Here is a 24,694-nt window from a genome sequence, read left to right on the forward strand (position 1 = left end):
ATACTATAATAAATAATCATTTATTGGACGAAATTAGTCAAGTTAGAAAATGAGTCAAGTAGCCTATTTGTCAAACACGTATTTGACAAACATGCTTGACCGTATGCGGGGCCTCTAAAACCTGCATGATGTATATAATCTGTGGTTGGCAATTTATATACACACTCCCAGGCCTTAAAGGACTGTTATCCAGGGCCGTAAAATAAATTAAAAAAAAAAAAAAAAAAAATACACACTCCCAGTAAGAGATTTGGAAGAAAATGCAATATTTATTATTTTATGCCGGTAAATTACTTAATAGTTTTATTATCAATGTTTAACAAATAAACTATTGATAAACTTAAATCAAGTGCGAGTCAGGCTCTCGCAATGAGGGTTCCGTACTACGGTCGTATTTTGTCGACATTTTGCACGATAATTCAAAAACGGTACATAAAAATAAATAAAAATCTGTTTATAATGTACAAGTGAAGACCTTTCATATGATACCCAACTTGATATAGTCACTCACTTCGAAAGTTGAAAATACTAATTATTAGTTCATGACCACAATATAATTTTTTTTGTGTGACCTAACCCTAAATTCACGGTTTTCAGTTTTTTCCCCAAATGTCAGCTATAAGATCTACCTACCTGCCAAATTTCATGATTCTAGGTCAACGGGAAGTACCCTGTAGGTTTCTTGACACACAGACGGACAGACAGACAGACAACAAAGTGATCCTATAAGGGTTCCGTTTTTCCTCTTGAGGAACGGAACCCTAAAAAGAAATTTATTTTCATTTTTCTGACAGATCTGTGATTTTTCTTGTATTTCTTGACTTGCTGTAATTTTCATCGTGCATATTTTTATTTATTGTGTTTCTATTTTTATTGAGGAGCACTCAGGGATTGCAAACGCTAAACGCATAAAATTTGTAATTATCGAAAGATCCTGAACATAACCTTTGCAAATACTTACCAAAAAGGATAAAAAGCAAACCAAGGCAAGTATGATTTACCGAAAACCTCACCTGAAAACAAAGTGCGACAAGTGTAATTATAATTATCATATTTATATACATAATTATCCTGCACTACCTGGCCACTGATGCCCGTGACTTGGTTCGGGTAAGTTTCGGTTTTTAAACATCCCGTCGGAACTTACTAGCATCTTACTTGACTACTTTTTATCCTGGAAAATCTTGTTCCAGAGATGCAAGCTATCCCTGTACCGAATAGATGATTTCTGCGGCTTCTTTGGTGTGGATTTAGGTTTTTTGGTCCTCGTGGGAACTTGATTTTTCCAAACAAAAAGTAGTCTATATCTGCAGGTGATCAATGACCTCAGGCGTGAGTGCTGCACAGTACGGGTAGTGAGTAGAGACGTCTGGTCCTAGCACCTCGTAGCCTTGGCGTTCTACGTCGAAATGGCACGAGTCTCTGTTGTTCTCGTGTTCAAAATCCTTACATCTAAATACAACCTGACTCTCTAGACTCTATCAGGAATATTACATATATGTTCCATGGGGCTACAATCTCAGGACCTGCACCTCTAACTTTTATGTGTTATGTGTGTTTTAAGGTTTTAAATATCACTTGCTTCAATGTTGAAGGAAAACATTGTGAAGAAACCTGCATACCTGAGAGTTCGCCTTAACGTTCTCAAAGGTGTGTGAAGTCTGCCAATTCGCCTTTAGCCAGCATGGCTATGGATCATTGGATTCTGTATTTTGGATTGATTATCACTATGTACCTATTTTTTTGCTGTTACAGAACTACCACAAGCCAGTGTGACTAGTGCTTAAAGCAATAAGTTGATAAAAGCATTTCAAGATGGAGCAACAAGCCACTGCATGTGTATGTGACGCGGACTATCGCATAGAACCTAAGGAGGAAGTGTTGGATGACCCTGAGGTCACTCTTGATGATGACAAGGACTTCATTGTACCCAAAGAAGAGTTATCCAACACTAGTCTACACTTAGACACTGCACAATCAGACCACCCAATGATCAATATAGTAAAACCAATTGAAACAGAAAAAATATTAAGTAAAGAAATTGCAGAGTTGCAAAAATTACTTAAGTCATCTGAAGATACAAAAACAATGTTTTGTGACGCCGATGTCTCTACATTACATAATATGAGGACTCGCGTTAAAGTAATTTGCCTTTTCATATGTTTAACTCAAGGGTTTCATAATCCACACCAAGCATCTCTTGACTTGTGGAGTTATGTGCGTTTTAAGCAATTAAGTATCACTTGCTTTAATAGTGAAGGAAAACATCGTGAGGAAACCAGCATGCCTGAGATTTCCCCATAATGTTCTCAAAAGTGTATGAAGTCTGTCAACCTGCACTTGGCCAGCATGATGGACTATGGCCAAACCCTTCTCATTCTGTGCGGACAGCCGTGCTCAGTAGGTAGTGATAATGATGACGATGAATCTGCGACCCAAAAGTTTCTGTTTTGAAACAACTAGGTTAAATAATTTTAAATACATATCAAAAATTGTGTAACCGGCAGGACTCGAACCTGCGTCTTCTGGGTTCGCGCCCGACGCGCTTGACCGCTAGGCCACGGTTTCGCTTACTGCCAGTGACGAAATTTGTGATATGTGTGTTCACTCAGTACTGAAGCGACTGTTTAATACCATCTAGTAGCGACACTTGGCAGTTATCGAAATTGCTTTCAAAGGCCCATACAATGCAGCTCTTTGAATGAGAAATGACATTATTTGCTTTTTACTATATTTTTATAATTAGGGTTCCGTACCTCAAAAGGAAAAACGGAACCCTTATAGGATCACTTTGTTGTCTGTCTGTCTGTCTGTCTGTCTGTCAACAAACCTACAGGGTACTTCCCGTTGACCTAGAATCATGAAATTTGGCAGGTAGGTAGATCTTATATAGCTGACATTTGGAGAAAAATCTGAAAACCGCGAGTTTAGGGTTAGATCACACAAAAAAAAAAAATTGTGGTCATGAACTAATAATTAGTATTTTCAACTTTCGAAGTGAGTGACTATATCAAGTGGGGTATCATATGAAAGGATTTGACCTGTGTATTCTAAAACAGATTTATTTTTATTTTTATGCATCATAGTTTTTGAATTATCGTGCAAAATGTCGAAAAAATACGACTGTAGTACGGAACTCTCATTGCGTGAGCCTGACTCGCACTTGGCCGGTTTTTTTTATGATAGTGTTTGTACCTACACTTCAAGGAAATTACTAAATATTTTTAAATACATTAAAAAAATATTTTGATATGTAATTAGTGTAGGTAAAAATACTATCATAAACTAGTCGACGACTGTCTAGAAATCTTCTATAAAAATTGAGCATACCCAGGAATCCTCTGAGCTGTCGCACGTTGGTGGGGACAGGAAATTGTTGTACCGCCTTCACCTTCGAATCCAATGGCTTCGTACCGCTTTCCGATATTGAGTAACCTAAGAAAGTTACCTCGCTGACACCGAGGACGCACTTCGACGTGTTAAGCAACATGCCATATTGTTTTAGTCGGCCAAAGACTTGACGTAGGTGCTCCTCGTGTTCTGCTTCACTCTTTGAGTAAATCAGAAAGTCGTCCAAGTACGAATAAACGAAGTCCAACCCTCTTGTCATTTCATCCACAAACCGCTGGAATGTTTGTCCCGCATTCCTTAGACCAAAAGTCATATACGGAAACTCAAACATTCCAAACGGTGTGGTGATTGCAGTTTTAGCAATATCCTCAGGATTTATAGGTATCTGATTATAAGCTTTTTCAAGATCTAAGGTGCTGAAAACTTTACAACCTGAAATGCTATGCGTAAAATCTTGAATATGCTTAATCGGATACCTATCCGGAATCGTTCGGGCGTTAAGTTTGCGATAATCGCCGCATGGACGCCAGCCGTTATCTTTCTTTGGCGCTAGATGTAAGGGCGACGACCATGGGCTTTCGGATGGTCTAGCTGTGCCACTGGCCAGCATAGACTGAAATTCCTTCTGCGCAATCTTAAGCTTGTCCGGAGCTAGTCGACGAGGAGGTGATGATACTGGCGGGCCTGGAGTGGTGCGTATGTGATGGACTGTGTTATGTGGTGTTGTGTGATGTCTACCAGCTGGTCGTGTTATCTCGGGAAACTCGTCAAGGATCTTGTGATATCGTGTTTCGCCGGTTACAATCTTTACAGAAGACACATTCTTACAATTAGCCAATGTAGCCGTAGTCGTTACAGAAGTAAGATTATCTATCAAGCGCTTATTGCGACAATCTACTACAAGATTGTAATAATTTAGAAAATCTACGCCTATTATTGGTTTTGTAACATCTGCTACAACGAAACGCCACACAAAAGTCCTACGCAGTCCGAAATCTAAATCTAAGTTCACAAAACCGTAAGTGGCTATTACAGAACCGTTAGCTGCACACAACGTATATTCAGTCCGAGTACGACGTTCACGTAACGCTGATCGAGGAAAAACACACAGGTCGCTACCGGTGTCGACCAGAAATTGCGTCTTCGAAGACCGATCAGTGACGAACAGGCGACCAGTAGATGTTGATGGGCAATCGTTTGTCGCCATTACCGACCGCCCGTCGAGTTTTCCGACTTAAAGTCACAGGGGCGAACGCATGTGCGGGCTTTATCTCCATACTTGCTATGATACCAACACAGCGGAAACTTCCTGTAGTTGGATTGTGTTCGTTGCCTTGAAGAATTACGCTTGCCTTGAGGTGTGCGAGTACGTGATCTGCTGTTCCTCTGCGTTGCCATTTGTTGAACCTGCTTCCGTAGCTCAGCTACTTCCTTAGTGAGGTCGCTGATGAGTGAGCTAGGGACCTCGTTAGCTAGGGAAGCTACCTTGGGTGTTGAAGAAGCCAGGTCGTTCACTCTATCCGCCAAGTCGGCTAAGTCCTCAAGCGCAGTTCCTGCAGGCTGACCGGCGAGCACCGTCTGGATACCATGCGGGAGTCGGCTGATCCAAATCGTCTTCAGAAAGTCATCTGGGACGTCAGCGCCTGCTAAACCTGTAAGGTGGCGCAGAAAAGCGGAAGGTTTGCGATCGCCGAGCTCTTCGTGCATCAACAACTGTTTTATTTTTTTCTCGTTCGACGCAGTCAGTCTCCTTATCAGCTCGCCTTTGAGTTTGTCGTATTTGTTGCTAGCGGGAGGGTTAATTATAATATCCTTAACTTCTTTGGAATGTTGATTATCAAGATGACCTATGACGTAATTAAACTTTGTGGCATCGCTGGTTATTCCTGATATGGCGAATTGACCCTCAACCTGCGCGAACCAAATCTCTGGCTCCTCAGGCCAGAACGGTGGGACCCGTACTCCAACTTTAAAAACATCGTTGTGATTTATCGACTCGTTCCCCTCACTATCGTCGGGCGGCAATGTTGCCGACGTGCCTCGTACGTCCTTATTCATGTTCGATAGTATATGGAGGTCACCAATATGGCGGTATGTGGTAGGTATTCACCGCCAATGTTTATGTAATATATCAGAGGTGATATTTGTTATATGTAAGTAATTCAGTAGGTACGTACTTGTAGTCTTCCTGTAGATGTCGGCAGGTACCTACTGTGCAGGCGAGGAAATGAAAGATGGGACTCCAGATATGTTGTTTATTTCCTCCCTGTTCCAATATTACATATACATCACCCAAACATGGTAGAAGGTGCACAGAAATGGTTTAGCATATTCTATAAGGCACTAAAAGCACTACACAGGAATTAAGCGTAAGCCAAGCGTAGCGGGAAAGCGAAATGACAAGATGTAAGCAGATATACATAAGCGCGTATTATAAACGGTAGCACAAGCGGCGTGCGTTCCGCGTCAAAGTTGGGATTTGACTGTTTCACCTTGCAATTGCGTCCGCGCATCGGCGCGTCGCTATATAATGCGTTATGTACCTCTGCCAGCTAGGGAGTTCGAAAGTCGATAGTCGACTATCGATAAACTGCTGGGTATAATATTTATTATCTTATAATGTTTATATATACGTACTAGTATAATATATTATAAATATTTGTGCATATTATGAAATACGATATAAATATAAATATTGGCTTAAAATATATATTATAAACGTGTGTAAAGTGGCCGAGTCAGCTACAATGGTACAAAAATGACTTGCACTTGGGCAGTTTTTTCTCAATTGGTGTAAAATACCGTATTGTGCATTGTGGAGTCTACATTTCCTACCGCACACTACATGTATAGATGTGTTTGTTTTGTGCGGATTGTAGCAAACTAAGCTTGTGGTTCCTTATATAAGCTACTTTCTATCCTGGAAATTCAAGGATTTCCCACAGGATTTTCAATATTTAAGCCCAGGTGGTCTTAAGAAGCCCTGGGCATCATCGAGTAACTAATATTGTGTATATTTTGTTTTCAGCGGGAGCCTTCTCAAGCTGAGGCAAGTTTGGACAGCAGCCAACCAGGCAGTGACAAACAAACAGAACACAACACACAAGAGTTGCTTATCGAAAACAGATTTGAATGTAGCCATTGTGAATACACTACTAACTATAAAGTTCACTTGATAAAACATCTACGTATAAGACACAGCAGTACAAAACCACATTCCTGTAAAGTTTGCAATTACAAATGTGCCCAAAAATGTTCATTAGTGTCACACATGAGGACTCACACTGGTGAACAACCTTATTCCTGTAAATATTGTGACTATAAATGTTCATGGCCAAGTCATCTAAAAATCCACATGATGAGCCATACTGGAGTGAAACCTTATCATTGTGAGCATTGTAACTATAAATGTTCTACAAAGGGTCACCTTAAAATACACATGATGACTCACACTGGAGAGAAACTTTATCATTGTGAGCATTGTGAATATAAATGTTCTACAAAAGGAAGCTTAAAAACACACTTGATGACTCACACTGGAGAGAAACCTCATCAATGTAAGCTTTGTAACTATAAATGTTGTACAAAAGGTAGCTTAAAAACACACTTGATGACTCACACTGGAGAGAAACCTCATCAATGTAAGCTTTGTAACTATAAATGTTGTACAAAAGGTAGCTTAAAAATACACATGATGACTCACACTGGAGAGAAACTTTATCATTGTGAGCATTGTGACTATAAATGTTCTACAAAAGGTGACCTTATAAAACACATGATGACTCACACTGGAGAGAAACCTTATCATTGTAAGCATTGTGACTATAAATGTTCTGCAATAGGTAACCTAAAAACACACAATATGAGGACTCACACTCGAGAGAAACCTTATCATTGTAAGCATTGTGACTATAAATGTTCTGCAATAGGTAACCTAAAAACACACAATATGAGGACTCACACTCGAGAGAAACCTTATCATTGTAAGCATTGTGACTATAAATGTTCTGCAAAAGGTAACCTAAAAATACACATGATGACTCACACTGGAGAGAAACCTCATCATTGTGCGCATTGTGACTATAAATGTTCTACAAAAGGTAGCTTAAAAATACATGTGATGACTCACACTGGAGAGAAACCTCATCAATGTAAGCTTTGTAACTATAAATGTTGTACAAAAGGTAGCTTAAAAATACACATGATGACACACACTGGAAAGAAACCTTATCATTGTAAGCTTTGTGACTATAAATGTTCTACAAAAGGTAGCTTAAAAATACACATGATGACACACACTGGAAAGAAACCTTATCATTGTGAGCATTGTGACTATAAATGTTCTACAAAAGGTGACCTAAAAATTTTTACAAAAAAAATAAAAACCGACTTCGTTACACAAACACTAAAAATTGAAAAATAATTTAATTTATTACCGAATATATTATGTATACAAGAGTTAATATAGTTCCATAATAATACTTTTTGGTGCCGGTGCCAATTAGCTTTAGCTGCGCGAATCGTCTAGACTTCATATTTTTATGGGACTCCACAATGGCACCTCATTGGCACCGACCCCAAAAAATATTATTATGGAACTATATTAACTCTTGTATACATAATATATTCGGTAATAAATTAAATTATTTTTCAATTTTTAGTGTTTGTGTAACGAAGTCGGTTTTTATTTTTTTTGTAAAAATTTTTTATTTCACAATTTTTAGTGGCCCCATGGAATTATGCTATGACTGGTTAAAAGTCTACTGTTTACTAAGCTATTACACTGATCGCGAGCAATTTACTCTTATTCGTTGAGGAGTTCCAGTATCTATCTTCGAAGATGTTCATCAGATCTTCACCAAATTGAAATGGGACCAACTTTGAAGTATACCCTTTCAAACAAAAAAATAATTTTCAAAATCGGTCTAGGCGTTTTCGAGTTATCGGGGAACATACATAAAAAAAAAAAAAAAAAAAAAAAAAAAAAAAAAAAAAAAAAAAAAAAAAAAGATTCCGACGAATTGAGAACCTCCTCCTTTTTTTGAAGTCGGTTAAAAATACACATGAGGACTCACACTGGAGAGAAACCTTATCATTGTGAGCATTGTGACTGTAAATGTTCTACAAAAGGTGACCTTATAAAACACACGATGACTCACACTGGAGAGAAACCTCATCACTGTAAATATTGTGGCTATCAGGTCGCACAATTAAGTAATCTAAAAGCCCACATGAGAACTCACACTGATAATATATCTTATTCCTGTAAATACTGTCACTTTAAATGTTCACAATCAAGTATACTAACATCCCACATGAGGACTCACACTGGTGACAAAAGCTATCATTGTAAGCTTTGCGACTTTATATGTTTGTCTCAAAGTGGCCTAAAGCTTCACACGAGCACTCATTCTGGCGATGCAGCTTATACCTGCACGTATTGTGACAGACACAGAACTGAGCCAGCGCTGGTCGCGCGCGGCAGATGTATGCCAACTGGCACCGTCTACGTTGGCTGAGCGCGTTGAACTAAAGTATGCCAAGTTCTTCTCGTCTCAACCATAGAGCACAAACAAAGAGGAGATGTTGTATTAAGATTTCCCTATGAAATATCGAGTGACATTTTGCGGGGTGAGGGGTTGTGGAACGCCGCCCACTTCTCAATTTTCCATCTGCGGGTTAGTAGCAAAACTACTCGCTTAGCGACCTAACATCGATATATTGATGTCACTACATAGTTCAGCTATCTCACACTAGATGTCAATAATCTAGAACTATTTTAATAATTACGTATAAAATTACTTACAAATGAAATGTGATACCATTCATAGCATCAGAACGTCTGTCTGAATAACTTTGACACGATAAAACACAACACTTCATCCTTTTGTTCTTAAAAACGCGAAAACACACCGATAATACGAGTCTCAATATATGTGAACCTGACGAACGCAGACAGCATACTAACTAAGGCCCCGCCCACAGTGATGACGTCAGGACCTAGTTGAAAATCACAGTGCACAGTTGCTTAGGCCAACTCCTCTTTGTTTCTGCTCTATGGTCTCAACGCATCAACTACTGAGCACCAGTGGCGTGCACAATTTTGGGTCCCAAGCAAGCATTATAGTCTCTCGGTAAGACACTACAGCGATCCGTGAACAAGATATTTCCTTTGGTATGATTGATCCTTGGGACACAGAAGGATTTAAGAAGTGGAGGAGCCATCATCGTCGGACCCCACTGAGCACCAAGACGTGCACAAGCTTTGCAAAGTGAGAGGTACCTGGGGCCGACTCCTGGACCCCCCAGAGTAGGAGGGTGACGTTTTTACCACTAGGGTATCACTGTATTCATCAGATGGATGTGTCAGAGACTTTTACGATTTAAATGTTAAAAATATAATTCCCTCATATTGTATTTCACCGTTTTTAGGGTTCCGTACCTCAAAAGGAAAAACGGAACCCTAATAGGATCACTTTGTTGTCTGTCTGTCTGTCCGTCTGTCTGTCAAGAAACCCACAGGGTACTTCCCGTTGACCTAGAATCAAATTCAAGCTGGAAGAAATCTCTGTTTAGAGATAAGCATTTCCAATGTAACTTAATTTATAATTACTTTGTAACTACAATTTTGGTACATGAAAAATAAAAATAAAATAAATAAATCATGAAATTTGGCAGGTAGGTAGATCTTATAGCTGACATTTGGGGAAAAATCTGAAAACCGTGAATTTAGGGTTAGATCACAAAAAAAAATCAATTGTGGTCATGAACTAATAATTAGTATTTCCAATTTTCTAAGTAAGATAACTATATCAAGTGAGGTATCATATGAAAGGTCTTCACCTGTGCATTCTAAAACAGATTTTTATTTATTTTTATGTATCATTGTTTTTGAATTATCCTGCAAAATGTCGAATAAATACGACTGTAGTACGGAACCCTCATTGCGCGAGCCTGACTCGCACTTGGCCGGTTTTTTATTTTATGAAAATTCTCATATCACTAATTATTATTATAAATGCGAAAGTGAGTTTGTTTGTTGGTTTTTCCTTGAATCACGTCGCAACGGATCGACCTGATTTTATAGGGTTCCTTACCTCAAAAGGAAAAACGGAACCCTTATAGGGTCACTTTGTTGTCTGTCTATCGGTCTGTCAAGAAAGATACTTCCCGTTGACCTAGACTCATGAAATTTGGCAGGAAGGTAGGTCTTATGGCTGAAATGAAACCAAGTCGCCGGCATCAGTGGCCAGGTAGTTCAGGATAATTACTGATAAAATAACAATTCAGTAAAGTGACAATAATTATCGGACTTTGTTTTCAGCTGAGGCTTTCAGTTTATATTACTTGCCTCGGTTTGCTTTTTATCCTTTTTGGTATTTGCAAAGGTTTGCAATCCCTATAAGTGCTCCTCAATAAAAATAGAAACACAATCTATAATATGCACGACGAAAATTACAGAAAAAATCAAGAAAAACGAGAAAAATCAAAATGAATATAAATTGCCAACCACAAAATATACCTTCTTCTTCTTCCTTACCTTATCCCACGCTACGTGGGGTCGGCACAACATGTCTTCTTCTTCCACTCATTCCTGTCATTCGTCAACGTATTATCCACTTCTTTTTCACGCATATCCTCTTTCACGCAATCCATCCACCTTTTCTTTGGTCGTCCTCTCCTCTTTTTTCCTTCCACATGCATACTTAACATTCTTCTAGTGACATGGCTTTCTTCCCTCCGCATTATATGCCCATACCATGCCAGCCTATTACCCCTCATCTTTTCTACCACTGGCGCTACTTTCAAACTACCCCTTATATATTCATTTCTTATCTTATCCATCCTTGTCACACCACACATCCATCTCAACATTCGCATTTCAGTCGCATGTACTCGCCTTTCATCCGTCCTTTTTACCGCCCAACATTCTGAACCATACAATGTGACAGGTCTAACGACTGTTTTGTAGATTTTCCCCTTAAGTTTAAGGGGCATTTGCGGGTCGCATGTAACACCTGAGACCTGTCGCCATTTCATCCATCCCGCATTCATTCTATTGTTCACGTCTCGGTCAATATTACCGTCGTTTTGGAAGAGCGAACCGAGGTACCGGAAATTGGAACAAACAGGTAAGGTTATGCCATCTAGAGCAATCTCAGAGAAACTGGAGGGGCCACCGAAGTCACAGAACATATGTTCTGTCTTAGTCCGGCTGATCCTTAGGCCAACACTTTCCAATTTCTCTTTCCAGCTACATAGTCTGTTCTGGACTTCGGTCGCATCTTCTCCGACAAGCACAATGTCATCGGCAAACAGCATGCACCAGGGTGCCTGCTCCTGTATGTTTGACGTCAGAGCATCCATTATCAGGACAAACAGGAAGGACTTAAAGCCGATCCCTGATGCAAACCTACTTCCACATTGAACCTGTCTGTAACTCCAGCTTCTGACCGGACCCTTGTGCTTGCTCGTCTATACATCGCTTTCACAAGCCTCACGTACTTCCCAGGCACTCCCTTACTTTCATAGCCCACCACAAAACATCACGAGGAACTCTATCATATGCCTTCTCCAGGTCGATAAATACCATGTGCAGGTTTCTACGTGCACCCCTGTATTTCTCGCAGAGTTGACGGAGTGCGAATATTGCATCTGTGGTACCTCGACCGGGCATAAACCCGAACTGGTTTTGTGTGACCTCAGTCTCCTCTCTCAGTCTCCTTTCTATCACTTTTTCCCAAATCTTCATACTATGCGACATGAGCTTTATTCCTCGATAGCTGTTACAGTCTTGTACATCACCCTTGTTTTTGTAAATGGGCACCAACAAACTGTTGCACCATTCTTCGGGGATCTCCTCCTCATGCAACAGCTTATTAAAGAATAAAGTCAGCCAGCTCCATCCATCTTCTTTTAGGAACTTCCATACTTCAGCTGGTATACTATCTGGCCCTGTTGCTCTACCATTTTTCATACTCTGTACTGCCTTTCTTACTTCATCTATACTCACCTGTTCTACCATACCCAAGTTAGTTGGTACATTATCTAACTCTCCACTCCACTCATTCTCTTCATTCATTAACTTTCTAAAATATTCTCTCCAACGGTCTTTTATGTCCTCTTCATTTGTTAAAACTTTCTTTTCACTATCCTTTATGCATTTGATGTGAATAATATCCCTTGCATTCTTTTCTCTTGCTCTTGCTAGTCGGTATAAATCTTTTTGGCCTTGGGGGCTTTCAAGAGACCTATACAATTTTTCTTGTGCCTTTCCCCTTGCGATACCGACAGCTCTCTTAGCTTTCTTTTTACGCTCCATATATACTTCCCTTTTATTTTGTTTCATAATTACGTCACTATCGCTCACTCCTTTCCACACTTTAAACCACAAAATATACCTATTATAATATATATTACAGGTTTTAGAGGCCCCGCACACGGTCAAGCATGTTTGTCAAATACGTGTTTACAAAACAATTATTTTAATCGTCTGCGGTCGTTTTTCACGTGTTTGTCAAACAAACTAGGTACGTGTTGGGCAAACAGGCTTGACCGTTGGCGGGACCTCTTATAAACGACAGAACAAGAATAAAACATCGCAAAGTACTCCAATATTATCGTAGTTAAAAGTAAAGTTAGTTGTAAAAAATTTTTACAAAAAAAATAATAACCGACTTCGTTACATAAACACTAAAAATTGAAAAATAATTTAATTTATTACCGAATATATTATGTATACAAGAGTTAATATAGTTCCATAATAATACTTTTTGGTGCCGGTGCCAATTAGCTTTAGCTGCGCGAATCGTCTAGACTTCATATTTTTATGGGACTCCACAATGGCACCTCATTGGCACCGACCCCAAAAAATATTATTATGGAACTATATTAACTCTTGTATACATAATATATTCGGTAATAAATTAAATTATTTTTCAATTTTTAGTGTTTATGTAACGAAGTCGGTTATTATTTTTTTTGTAAAAATTTTTTATTTCACAATTTTTAGTGGCCCCATGAAATTATGCTATGACTGGTTAAAAATCTACTGTTTACTAAGCTATTACACTGATCGCGAGCAATTTACTCTTATCCGTTGAGGAGTTCCAGTATCTATCTTCGAAGATGTTCATCAGATCTTCACCAAATTGAAATGGGACCAACTTTGAAGTATACCCTTTCAAACAAAAAAAGAATTTTCAAAATCGGTCCAGGCGTTTTTGAGTAATCGGGGAACATACATAAAAAATAAAAAAAAAAAAAAAAAAAAAAGATTCCGACGAATTGAGAACCTCCTCCTTTTTTTGAAGTCGGTTAAAAAGTACTCTGTGATCGTAGTATCCTACACAGAGTACCTACATTATATATACTAGTATGGAGACGTCAGCTAATCTTTCGTAGTGGCGCCATCTGTTTCAAATTGCAGTAACTATTGTATGTAATTTATTTTTAATTTTTTCCGGCCTTGGATACTAGTTTTTTAAGGTCAACTATATAGCTATACGTATAACAGGTATAACACGTGTGCAGGTTTGATTCATATATTATTTTTATAGGTAGTGACTTCAAAGAAAATACGAATCAAAAATTATAATTCCGCTTAGGTACACGTCGCAATATGGCAGAAATTCAGTCTTATTCTTAGTTCGGCCGCATTATTTATTATTTTATACATTGAAAGAAGTACTTTCATTACTAAAAGTTGAGGTAATAAAACAAAACTAGTAATTTATTATTTAAAACTAAATTTTCTTTTTTTCTTTACACATGATTTTTGTACTGCATTCTCTATAGGTATTTTGGTATTATTAGGTTATGTTGAATTTAGCATGAATTTATTAGTGAATATCCCAGCAGTACACTTGAATGGATGGATCACGGATGCAGTAACACTGCGTAAACAAAAATGTGGCACAAACATGGATGTCAAGGTTGCTATAGTACCCTTATTATAAATGCGAAAGTGTGTTTGTTTGTTGGTTTGTCCTCCAATCAAGTCGCAACGTGCAACGGATTGACGTGATTTTTTGCATGGGTATACTATAGACTATACATATAGTCTATGGGTATAGATATAGACCTAGAGAGTGAAATAGGCTACTTTTTATCCCGGAAAATCAAAGAATTCCTTCAGTGTTTTTAAAAACCTAATTCCACGCGGATGAAGTCGCGGGCTTCAGCTAGTAGCATAGGAGTAATAGTGTCCTGTGGCTAGTAGCACCTAGTAGTAAATAAAACTTTTTGAGTCGTAGAGATCTTCTTCTTATTCTTAATTTGCTTTATGGGAAGTCGTAGAGATACCAGACTACAGTGCGACAAGGCTCTCTTGCCACTTGATTGACATTGACAGGGGGGCGCTGTTGGAGAACAGAGGCTTAGAATATTCAAACAAGAACAAAGGGGACACTTGACGGCACCGTTAGGTAGTTCCGATTTCGCCACGCGCCAAGATAGCCTTGTCGCACCGTAATTTATTTTTTGATAAAACGCCATCTAGTTCTAATTGCACAAACTAAAATTATGGAGATTTTTTATACTAAACAACATTAGTTCTATCTGTTAAGACCCTGGTATCCTATCCTCTATTAATCTGTGAATCTCTGAAGTTGAAGCTACCCTATATATATATAATACTACTCTATGGTTGAAGCATTTGAAGTCTGTGATAGGCCTTAAAGGACTGTTATCCAGGGCCGTAAAATAAATTAAAAAAAAAAGTCTGTGATCACCGACCAGCTGTGCTGTGATATTTTCATTTGTATTGATTTTCCTATGTGATTTTCCTTTTTCTCGATTTTCTTGGATTTTCTGTGATTTGCTCAGCATACTTGCTGCATACCTACCTACTAAATTTTAGCTGCTTGTTGCAGTCCTGTATGTTATTGTTGTATTCTTATGGATTGAGGAGCATTATTACAAAAATTATAACTATCGAAAAAATCCGAACATAACCTTTGCAACATAGAGTAAATGATTACATTGGATTTGCAATTAGAAATACCAAAGAGGATATAAGAATAAACAAACCAAGTCAACAAGTACCTATCTCAGATTCAGATTCAGATTCAGATTTATTTATTTGCTTTCATGTACATTTACATTTATTGATGGTGGGTGCTTAAAGCTAAAAGCTAAATACATGAGACCCTGTCAGGGTATTGCAAATACAATTTTAGGTACAATAAAATGGTAAATATTAAAGATACAATAAGAATAGGATTAAAATTATTAAAATTATCATTACTAGATATTAAATATTATTCATTTGCATTATTTATATATTATTATTATATTATGAGAATATTGACTAGAATTTATTATAAAGCAAGATTAGTACAAAATAATGAGGTCAAAGTATAGTAGTATTAAATAATTAATCATTCCTAAATTGTTATTTATTTGTGTACAATAACTATCCTGAACTGCTTAGATGATGCCCGCGACTTTGCCTGTGTAAGTTTTGGTACATAAGAGACATAAATAAGTAGTACTTGGGTGCAATAAATTAAACAAACCACTTTAAGAAGTTACATCCTAATGGCTTTATAAAACCTAAAGAGGAAATAATAGAAGATCTGTTAGTACCTAACATGGAAATGGAGCTAATAGGAAACGTAGTACCTAAAAAAGAAATCATAGACAATCCTTTAGTACCTAAGGAGGAAATAGCAGAAAACCTAGTACCTAAGGAAGAAATTATAGACAATCTTATAGTACCTAAGGAGGAAATAAAAGATCTTATAGTACCTAAAGAGGAAAAAATAGAAAACTTGTTAGTACCTAACATGGAAATGGAAATTATAGAACACCTAGTACCTAAGAAAGAAATTGTAGAACTTGTTGTACCTAAGGAGGAAAAAACAGAAGACCTGTTATTACCTAATATGGAAGGTCTTATAGCACCTAAGGAGGAAATAGAAGACCTTATAGTACCTAAAGAGGAAATAACAGAAGAGCTAGAGTTAAACTTTGAAAACAACTGTGAATATAACAATGATTTTATTATACCGGAACAGGAACCATCCTCCTCGTGTCAACACTTTGAGAATCTTAACAAACAGAAAGAAGTCAATAATTTAGTATTAATTAAAATAGAACCACCTTTTAGCAATATTGTTCTATTACAAAGACAACTTGAAGTAACAGATCGTGGGGATAATTTAGACAAAAATATGTCTACAGAACATACTGTCACAGAGAGTAAAGTGAGTAGTATTGACTTTATATAGGTTTTTAGGGCTCCGTACCTCAAAAGGAAATACGGAACCCTTATAGGATCACTTTGTTGTCTGTCTGGCTGTCGGTCTGTCAAGAAACCTACAGGGTACTTCCCGCTGACCTAGAATCATGAAATTTGGCAGGTAGGTAGGTCTTATAGCAGACATGAGGGGAAAAATCTAAAAACCGTGAATTTGTGGTTACATCACAAGAAAAAATTAAAATGTGTTCATGAACAAATATTGCTATTTTCAACTTTCAAAGTAAGATTACTATACCAAGTGAAGATATATGAAAGGGCTTTACTTGTACATTCTAAAACAGCTTTTTATTTATTTTGAGGCATAATAGTCTTTGATTTATTGTGCAAAATGTCGATAAAATACGATTATAGTACAGAACCCTCAGTGCGCGAGTTTTACTCGCACTTGGCCGGTTTTTTTACCATTCATCAACATCTAAATATATAAAAGGAAAAGGTGACTGACTGACTGACTGATCTATCAACGCACTGCTCAAACTACTGGACGGATCGAGCTGAAATTAGGCATGTGGATAGCTATTATGACGTAGGCATCCGCTAAGAAAGGAATTTTGAAAATTCAACCCCTAATGGGGTGATATAGGGGTTTGAAATTTGTGTAGTCGCAGGCATCCTAATAAAGGGACCCGTACTTAGTACCAGACCTGTGATGGGTTGATTATGATGATGTATGATGTACCTAATAGTTGTATAGTATAACCTGTGTTGCAGGGACAGAGGGAATGGAGTGACAAAGCAAGTATTTCTGCAGACTGCTCTATACATGGTAAGTGGATGAGTAATTTTTTTTTTTTAAAAGAATATTAGCCATATTAAATGACTAATATTCCCCTTTCCTCTCCAATTTAGCGTCAGGCTTGTGCTAGGAGTAGGTACGACAATAGTGCAACGGGCGGGATTTGAACCGTCGACCTTTCGGTTTTCAGTCCACTCCTATACCGGTTGAGCTATTGAGGCTCTACTTTTTAAGTTTAATTACTTTTTAAGGCTTTCCAAGAGCGCGCCACCAAACGGCTCTCCGCCTTTCTCATCCACCCGCTTCCCGCTAAATTCTTTGGACCAACGGGTTGGAGGTCTCCACTCCAGAACACGTCAGCCCCATCACCCCCATCGGCCGTCTGTTTTGCGATAGCCATGACTTGCCTGTTATGCCATGTGATATTGTTTTTAGTAACTATAGAGCTTGGTACTATAGCGCCACCCTTGTGCCCTTATTTGGAACTTAAGTAGGTAACACTGAGATGCCGAAATCAATATGATAAGCAGAGCTGCTTGTTTTTAGGGTTCCGTACCTCAAAAGGAAAAACGGAACCCTTATAGGATCACTTTGTTGTCTGTCTGTCTGTCAAGAAACCTACAGGGTACTTCCCGTTGTCCTAGAATCATGAAATTTGGCAGGTAGGTAGATCTTATAGCTGACATTTGGGGAAAAATTGGAAAACCGTGAATTTAGGGTTAGATCACACAAAAAAAATTAAATTGTGGTCATGCACTAATAATTAGTATTTTCAACTTTCGAAGTGAGTGACTATATCAAGTGGGGTATCATATGAAAGGTCTTCACCTGTACATTCTAAAACAGATTTTTATTTATTTTTATGCATCATAGTTTTTGAATTATCGTGCAAAATATCGAAAAAATACGACTGTAGTACGGAACCGTCATTGCGCGAGCCTGACTCGCACTTGGCCGGTTTTTTTTATTCAGATACAAGTTATTTTAAAATACAATATCAAAAATTGCGGACCGACAGGATTCGAACCCGCGGCCGCGTCTCCTGGGATCGCGCGCGACGCTCTGACCACTAAGCTACGGTTCGCTTTCTACCAGTGACGAAATTTGTGATATGTATGTTCACGCAGTATTGAAGCTGCTGTTAATGCCATCTAGTAGCGACACTTTGCAACTATCTTCGAAACTACTTTCAAATGCCCATATTACAATGCAGCGCGATCCCAGGAGACGCGGGTTCGATTCCTGCCGGTCCGCAATTTTTGATATGTATTTAAAATTATTACTATACCTACATCATTAAACAACGGCGCGGATTGGCGCTAGGCAGGGAAAAATGGCGAAGACTAGAGGAGGCCTATGTCCAAAGAGGACAACCTTAACTGTAAATTGCTGGTGTTACCAATTTTTAGAATTAATTATGTAGAATAGGATAATTAAATAATAGGAAATCAGAAACTAGTAATACTGTTTAAGAAGTAAGTTAGTAAGTTAAGTTAAGTTTAGTAAGAAAGAAAGAAAGAAAGAGGCTATTTTATTTTATTTATTTATTTATTTATTATTTAAAATTATTAAGAGTGATGATAAGTGAGCAGTTTTGTTTAAAACAACATTTTGCTTACAGAGTCTACATCACCAAATGAATGTGCGCGGAGCCAATGTAGCAGATCTGTTAAGAAAAAGAAGAAAAAGGAACCGCACACTTGCGACATATGCAAGATAGACTGTAAATACAAATATGCTTTGGCCGCCCACATGCGGACGCACACTGGCGAGAAACCGTTCTCCTGCGACCAGTGCGACGCGAAATTTGCGAAAAAATATTATCTAACTACCCACAAAGTGGCTCACACCGGTGAAAAACCTTTTTCTTGTCACATATGTAACGTTAAATTTTCAAGGAAAAGTAATCTTTCTACCCACATAAAGTGTCACACGGACGACAAGACGTACATTTGTTATCTGTGCGAGGCGACGTTTAAACAGAGGAATAGTTTGACTCGGCATATGAGGATTCACACAGGTGAGAAATTGTACTCGTGTAATCTGTGTCCGTCTAGATTCACACACAATAGTACTTTGAACAGTCATATGCGTACTCACTCGGGGGACAAGCCCTTCTCGTGTGAGTTGTGTCACGCCAAGTTTATCCAGAAGACTGCGTTGAACACACACATGAAGTCCCACTCGGATGAGAAGAGTGTGTTTTGTGAGCTGTGTCCCGCTAAGTTCAAACATAAGTGTAGTTTGACTGTACACATGAGGACACATCACTAGTCAAAACTATTCAAAAAATCTGTTGTGTATTTTTTTTTCTTAGTCGCAATGCACAAAATATTATTTAACCTAGACCTCATCAATTGCTTTTATAAAGCATGAGGCTCAAAGGGCTAGAACTCAGAGCCGAAAAGTCAGTAAAAAAATATTATCTAACTATCCACAAACTACCCATAGCGCAAGCCTATTTCACAGTAAAAAAATATGTGTGTCCGTCTAAAGTCACACACAATAGTACCTTGAATAGCCACATGCGCACTCACTCGGGGGACAAGCCCTTTTCGTGTGAGTTGTGTCACGCCAAGTTTATACAGAAGACTGCGTTGAACACACACATGAAATCCCACTCGGATGAGAAGAGTGTGTGTTGTGAGCTGTGTCCCTCTAAGTTCAAACATAAGTGTAGTTTGACTGTACACATGAGGACACATCACTAGTCAAAACTCTTACGAGTTACGGAGCCCTAAAAATAACACTATGTAATTTTTTATGGTGATAAATTTTTTTATTTGTTATAACGGCAAAAGAAATAAACTGAAAATTTAAAATCTACCAATTAGGACGTTTGTGCACTCATCCGTGATTTCACGGATCAGTCAAAAAAACACGAATTGAATGTACGTATTCGTATGACTGCCTTTAATTACGGATACGAACCGAATACGGATGAGTGTACAAACACCCTTACGGTCCATGAGCTACATCCCGCTGACAGATAGACAGACGCAGAGCAGAGGATATATTTGGTATCCTTCTGGAAAAGAACCCTAAAACGTAGTTTTGAATTGGACAGTGTAGATTATTTTGTAAATAGGTTGTAAACTATTATGTATAGTTTATAGTGGTAGATTTTGAAAATATTAATTTATTTTACTGTATGTATTTACCTATTTAAGTAGGTATTTAATTAGTGTAGATTATGTAAGTATATTGACTAAGTACCTAGGTAGGTTATGAAAAAAATAAAATGCAAATCACATAAAAATGATGTTGTTTTATTTGAAAGAATCGTTGCAAATATAAATTCACAAGAATAAATTATTCTCCTAACTCATAGACACCCGGCGCCCACTAGCGGCACTACACGGCAAAGGATCCTTTGTCCTGTGTCCTTCCTACATGAAAGAGCACACTGACGGTATGTCACGGTATAAGTCCCGCAAATTGCTATTGCGCTGGAACTATGTCTCATTAACATCGAAATGACGTCAGCCGAAGTAAAAATATACCACCAGCTCGAAACTTCAGTCTAGTGCTGACGTCACTAAAATGGCGGCCACGCGCATTAGCAATTTGCGGGTCGTATACCTTACAATAGGGTCTTGAACTGTAGTAATAAAATGAAGTGATTTTTTGTATAGCGGTAGTTTATGGGGCTAGAATTCATTATTAAAGAGGATAAAAAATCATGAGTTTTGTTCATTTTAAAAATAATTCATTTAATAACGTCACGCTGTACGGAAAGCGATTTTGATAACATTTTGAGCTGATGGTATATTTTTATTTCGGCTGACGTCATTTCGATGTTAAGTAGACATGGTTCCAGCGCAATAGCAATTTGCGGGACTTATATCACACAATACCATATTGTACAACTTTTTGGCTAAACACAGGTTTGGTATGATAAAAAGTATATGCAAATACAAATGGTAACAAACATATAAGAAACACATACAGACACTTTCCTAAAGGTTGTGTATGAGTATACGGATACAACCATATACCCCGTCTATTCCCATCCCGTATATGATGACTAGTGAACGCTAGTATTAACATATATGTAAGTAGATATAGATTAATCTTGCGACTTATATGAGTCAGTATAAGTAGTATAACAGCTACAATGATGCTAAATGACGTGTTATGAAAGATGCCTCTTCGATTGACGTTGGCTATATCCTGTAACAATAGATAATTGATTTTTAACAATCTAATAAAAATGCGAAGCTAGGTGATTCTAGAATCAGTGAGAGCCTGGGAGATCTGGGATTCAATCCCGGGCACACACCTCTAACTTTTCAAAGTAACATGCCGCCAAGCGATTTAGCTATGCCATGTAAAAACCAAAAGGGGGTTTAATAAAGATTGCCATACCCCTTCCAGGTTAGTCAGCTTCTATCTTAGACTGCAACAGCACTTATCGCCTTATCAAGAACTTGTATTTGAATTAAAAAATGTGCATTTTACCAATTTAAAAAGCTGTGATAGCCTAGTGGTTAGGACGTCCGCCTTCTAATTGGAGGTCAGAGGTTGGATTCCGGGCATGCGCCTCTAACTTTTCGGAGTTGTGTGCGTTTTAATAAATAAAATATCACTTGCTTTAACAGTGAAGGAAAATATCGTGAGGAAACCTGTATGCCTGAGAGTTCTCTATAATGTTCTCAAGGTGTGTGAAGTCTACCAATCTGCACATGGCCAGCGTGGTAGACTATGGCCAAAATCCTCCTCACTCTGAGACGAGACCCGTGCTCTGTAGTGAGCTGGCGATTGGTTGATCATGATGATGACTATACCTCTTCTTCTTCCTTACCTTATCCCACGCTACGTGGGGTTGGCACAACGTATCTTCTTCTTCCAATCACTTCTCTATCATTCGTCAACGTATTATCCACCCCCTTTTCATGCATATCCTCTTTCACACAATCCATCCACCATCATGCGAGTGACGATGTTGGATGAGATCGTACGCAGGGAAGCGGGGCCGGTCTTCTACACGGACCTCGTCTCATCGACGGGGAACTACAACCGGCTACGGGAATTCGCGCACCATTGGCATAAGAGGCGAAGCAGCTCGGAGCGTGCAGGTGCCAGGCCGGCACCACGGAGGAGCAGCAGCGGAGATCACAGCTGTGTTAGTGACGTCTAGCCCCCAAGGGGGGAGAGTGAGCATAAGGGACAAGGAAGAGACAAAAATAATTTGTAGGGAGTCAAGAAGGCGCCCCGGGAAAATGCCACGAGCAAGTACCGAACGGGCGCCCTCCCGCGATTCGGCCCATATAACCGAGAGGTTGGTGGGGCCATGGGAGGTGGAGGGTTGTCCTTAGAAATCCATTCACCTTTTCTTTGGTCGTCCTCTCCTCTTTTTCCTTCCACATGCATACTTAACTATGATGATGATTATACCTAAACATGATATTTACCTTTAGATTAAATGACTTAGCCACAATAAAGTGGTCAACATCAATGAGAGATGACATTGCAGAGCAGAACAGAACATTACACAACCATGCTTGAGTGGTAACATTGATCCCACAGCTGAAAAACAGGAGGGCCGACCAAAATCCTATAGCACCATGGACGGATGTGTCCGCGAACGCTCGAAATACTTGGTTTGATGAGTATTTTGATTTAAAAACTATGTAATCTCCTACATATGCTGTAGCACATATTAATAGCATGAAAACTATGTTGACATATCTCATTTTGTGGAGTATTTGAAGTGAGAATTATTGTAGAATTGCTAAATTATTTTGACGATTCAAAAGCACTTGCAAAAGTTTACTTGAATAAAAATTATATTCTATCCTATAGAATTAAGGTTATTTAGGCCATGGACAGGTTGTAGTCACTAGTCTTTTCATATCACAAGTGGCAAAGGCTATGTAATTTGTAAAGTAAATAATTTCATTTCATTCTGGTTCGTTGGTAATCAAAATTATGGTCCATTCTGAGTATTATGAAGTGAGAATTGTAGTTTTTTAAAGTTTTCTAGTGTTTATGAAGTCACAATTATGGTTTCTTGACTTATTCTGGTGTCTCAGCAAGAATTATGCTTCTTATTCTTGCACACTGTATACAAAAGTCCATGTTCCTTGTCTCCTCAATGTTTTTAGAATTATATTGGACATTGGTTTTGAATTTTTAATACCATTTCCTGAGCGATTTCACTGGTTTGAATTTTAGATAAAGTTTCGTACTCCCATTATTTAATATTTCTTTTAAATGAATCGCTGACTAAGTAATTAAGTACAACATCGCTAAAATTTAAAATGTTGTGAAACGAACTTTCTGAGTTTCGTCTTTCGGTGATTATTTTTTTAGTTGATTTTCCCATCATTTTTCTGGCATTTTCTAATGTCAGAAATTCAATGCTACCAATATTGTACCAAATTGTCTATGGTTATGATGGCAAGCTAAAGCATAGTGATTAGGTATATTCTCTTTGGCTAAAGGCTATCGCACACACAGATCGCACATTACATAAAAGGAGACGCACATTGCGCTTCACCCCACGACGTTATTCTACCGTCATCCATGCGCTGTAATAATATCACAAATAATATGCTTACTATTAAAAAATAATAATTCAGGTTTTCGAGCAAACACGAGTAGGTAACTTTCTTTAGTCTGGCTAAAGAAAGTAGACTAGAAAAGCGCGGCAAATTCAAAAAATATCAGATGGCAGCCCACGAATGTATATTCAAGCCCATAACAGACCTGTGCCCTGTTTATCAAACGTTACAAGTCTTGTATTACAAGCGTTTCTCTTGTAAATTTGTGCATTATTACAAGAATGCGTTTATCAAAACTACACTTGTAAACTACAAGCTACAAGTAATATTACTTGTAATAAAAGTGTTTTTCACACTTGTATTTGTGGTTTTGTTCATCAAAAATGCCTTTGTAGCTTGTAGCTTGTAACTTGTAACGAAAAAGTTGTAGAGCCTCCGTTGACTCTTAATTTATTTTACAAGTTGTATGCAAGTATGATATTGTATAAAAGATAATTAAATTATCTAATACCTAGTAGTAAATAGGTAAAATATCTATAAAATAATTCAAAGGTGTAATTTTATTAAACTTATCAATGCTGCTCTTTTTAAATTTGACCAAAACGTGTCTCATGTACATACGAGTATGCTGGCATAATCTTTTTCGGCAGATACAAGTACAAGCGACTGACATAGCAATAGTATCTCTTTCCACTCTGCTATTTTTTGGTCTTTAGATAATTTATCAGTAAATGCGTCAAATAAAATATCTTTTTTGTCAGGAATTACTTAATTGAAGAATAATTGTAACTTTCGAATCAGATTTTGCCATTTTTTGCAGTGTAATTCGAATAGCGA

General features: G+C 38.1%; 3 protein-coding genes across 3 annotated transcripts; 1 reads left to right on the plus strand and 2 right to left on the minus strand.

Annotated features, from left to right (window-relative positions):
• The first annotated feature begins 245 nt into the window (after positions 1-245).
• LOC117994989 (zinc finger protein 845-like) lies at positions 246-20,603 on the plus strand. Its single transcript, XM_069508108.1, has 10 exons — positions 246-285; positions 879-986; positions 1,756-2,142; positions 6,380-7,709; positions 8,404-8,861; positions 15,873-16,559; positions 17,327-17,381; positions 18,973-19,624; positions 19,669-19,675; positions 19,721-20,603. Exons 3-10 carry the CDS (start codon positions 1,816-1,818, stop codon positions 20,060-20,062), a joined length of 3,858 nt encoding a protein of 1,285 aa, XP_069364209.1. The 5' UTR covers positions 246-285; positions 879-986; positions 1,756-1,815; the 3' UTR covers positions 20,063-20,603.
• Positions 4,455-6,092, minus strand: LOC138404424 (uncharacterized). The gene has a single exon (XM_069508297.1). The coding sequence runs from the start codon at positions 5,407-5,409 to the stop codon at positions 4,558-4,560; it is 852 nt and encodes a 283-aa protein (XP_069364398.1). The 5' UTR covers positions 5,410-6,092; the 3' UTR covers positions 4,455-4,557.
• LOC117995054 (transmembrane protein 267) lies at positions 20,600-23,691 on the minus strand. The gene is made up of 2 exons (XM_034983043.2): positions 22,766-23,691; positions 20,600-21,524 (listed from the first exon to the last, which is right to left on the minus strand). Exons 1-2 carry the CDS (start codon positions 23,045-23,047, stop codon positions 21,198-21,200), a joined length of 609 nt encoding a protein of 202 aa, XP_034838934.1. The 5' UTR covers positions 23,048-23,691; the 3' UTR covers positions 20,600-21,197.
• Between the last annotated feature and the right edge of the window lie 1,003 nt (positions 23,692-24,694).

This window comes from Maniola hyperantus, chromosome 28, assembly GCF_902806685.2.
Source record: "Maniola hyperantus chromosome 28, iAphHyp1.2, whole genome shotgun sequence".
Classification (NCBI taxonomy): domain Eukaryota; kingdom Metazoa; phylum Arthropoda; class Insecta; order Lepidoptera; family Nymphalidae; genus Maniola; species Maniola hyperantus.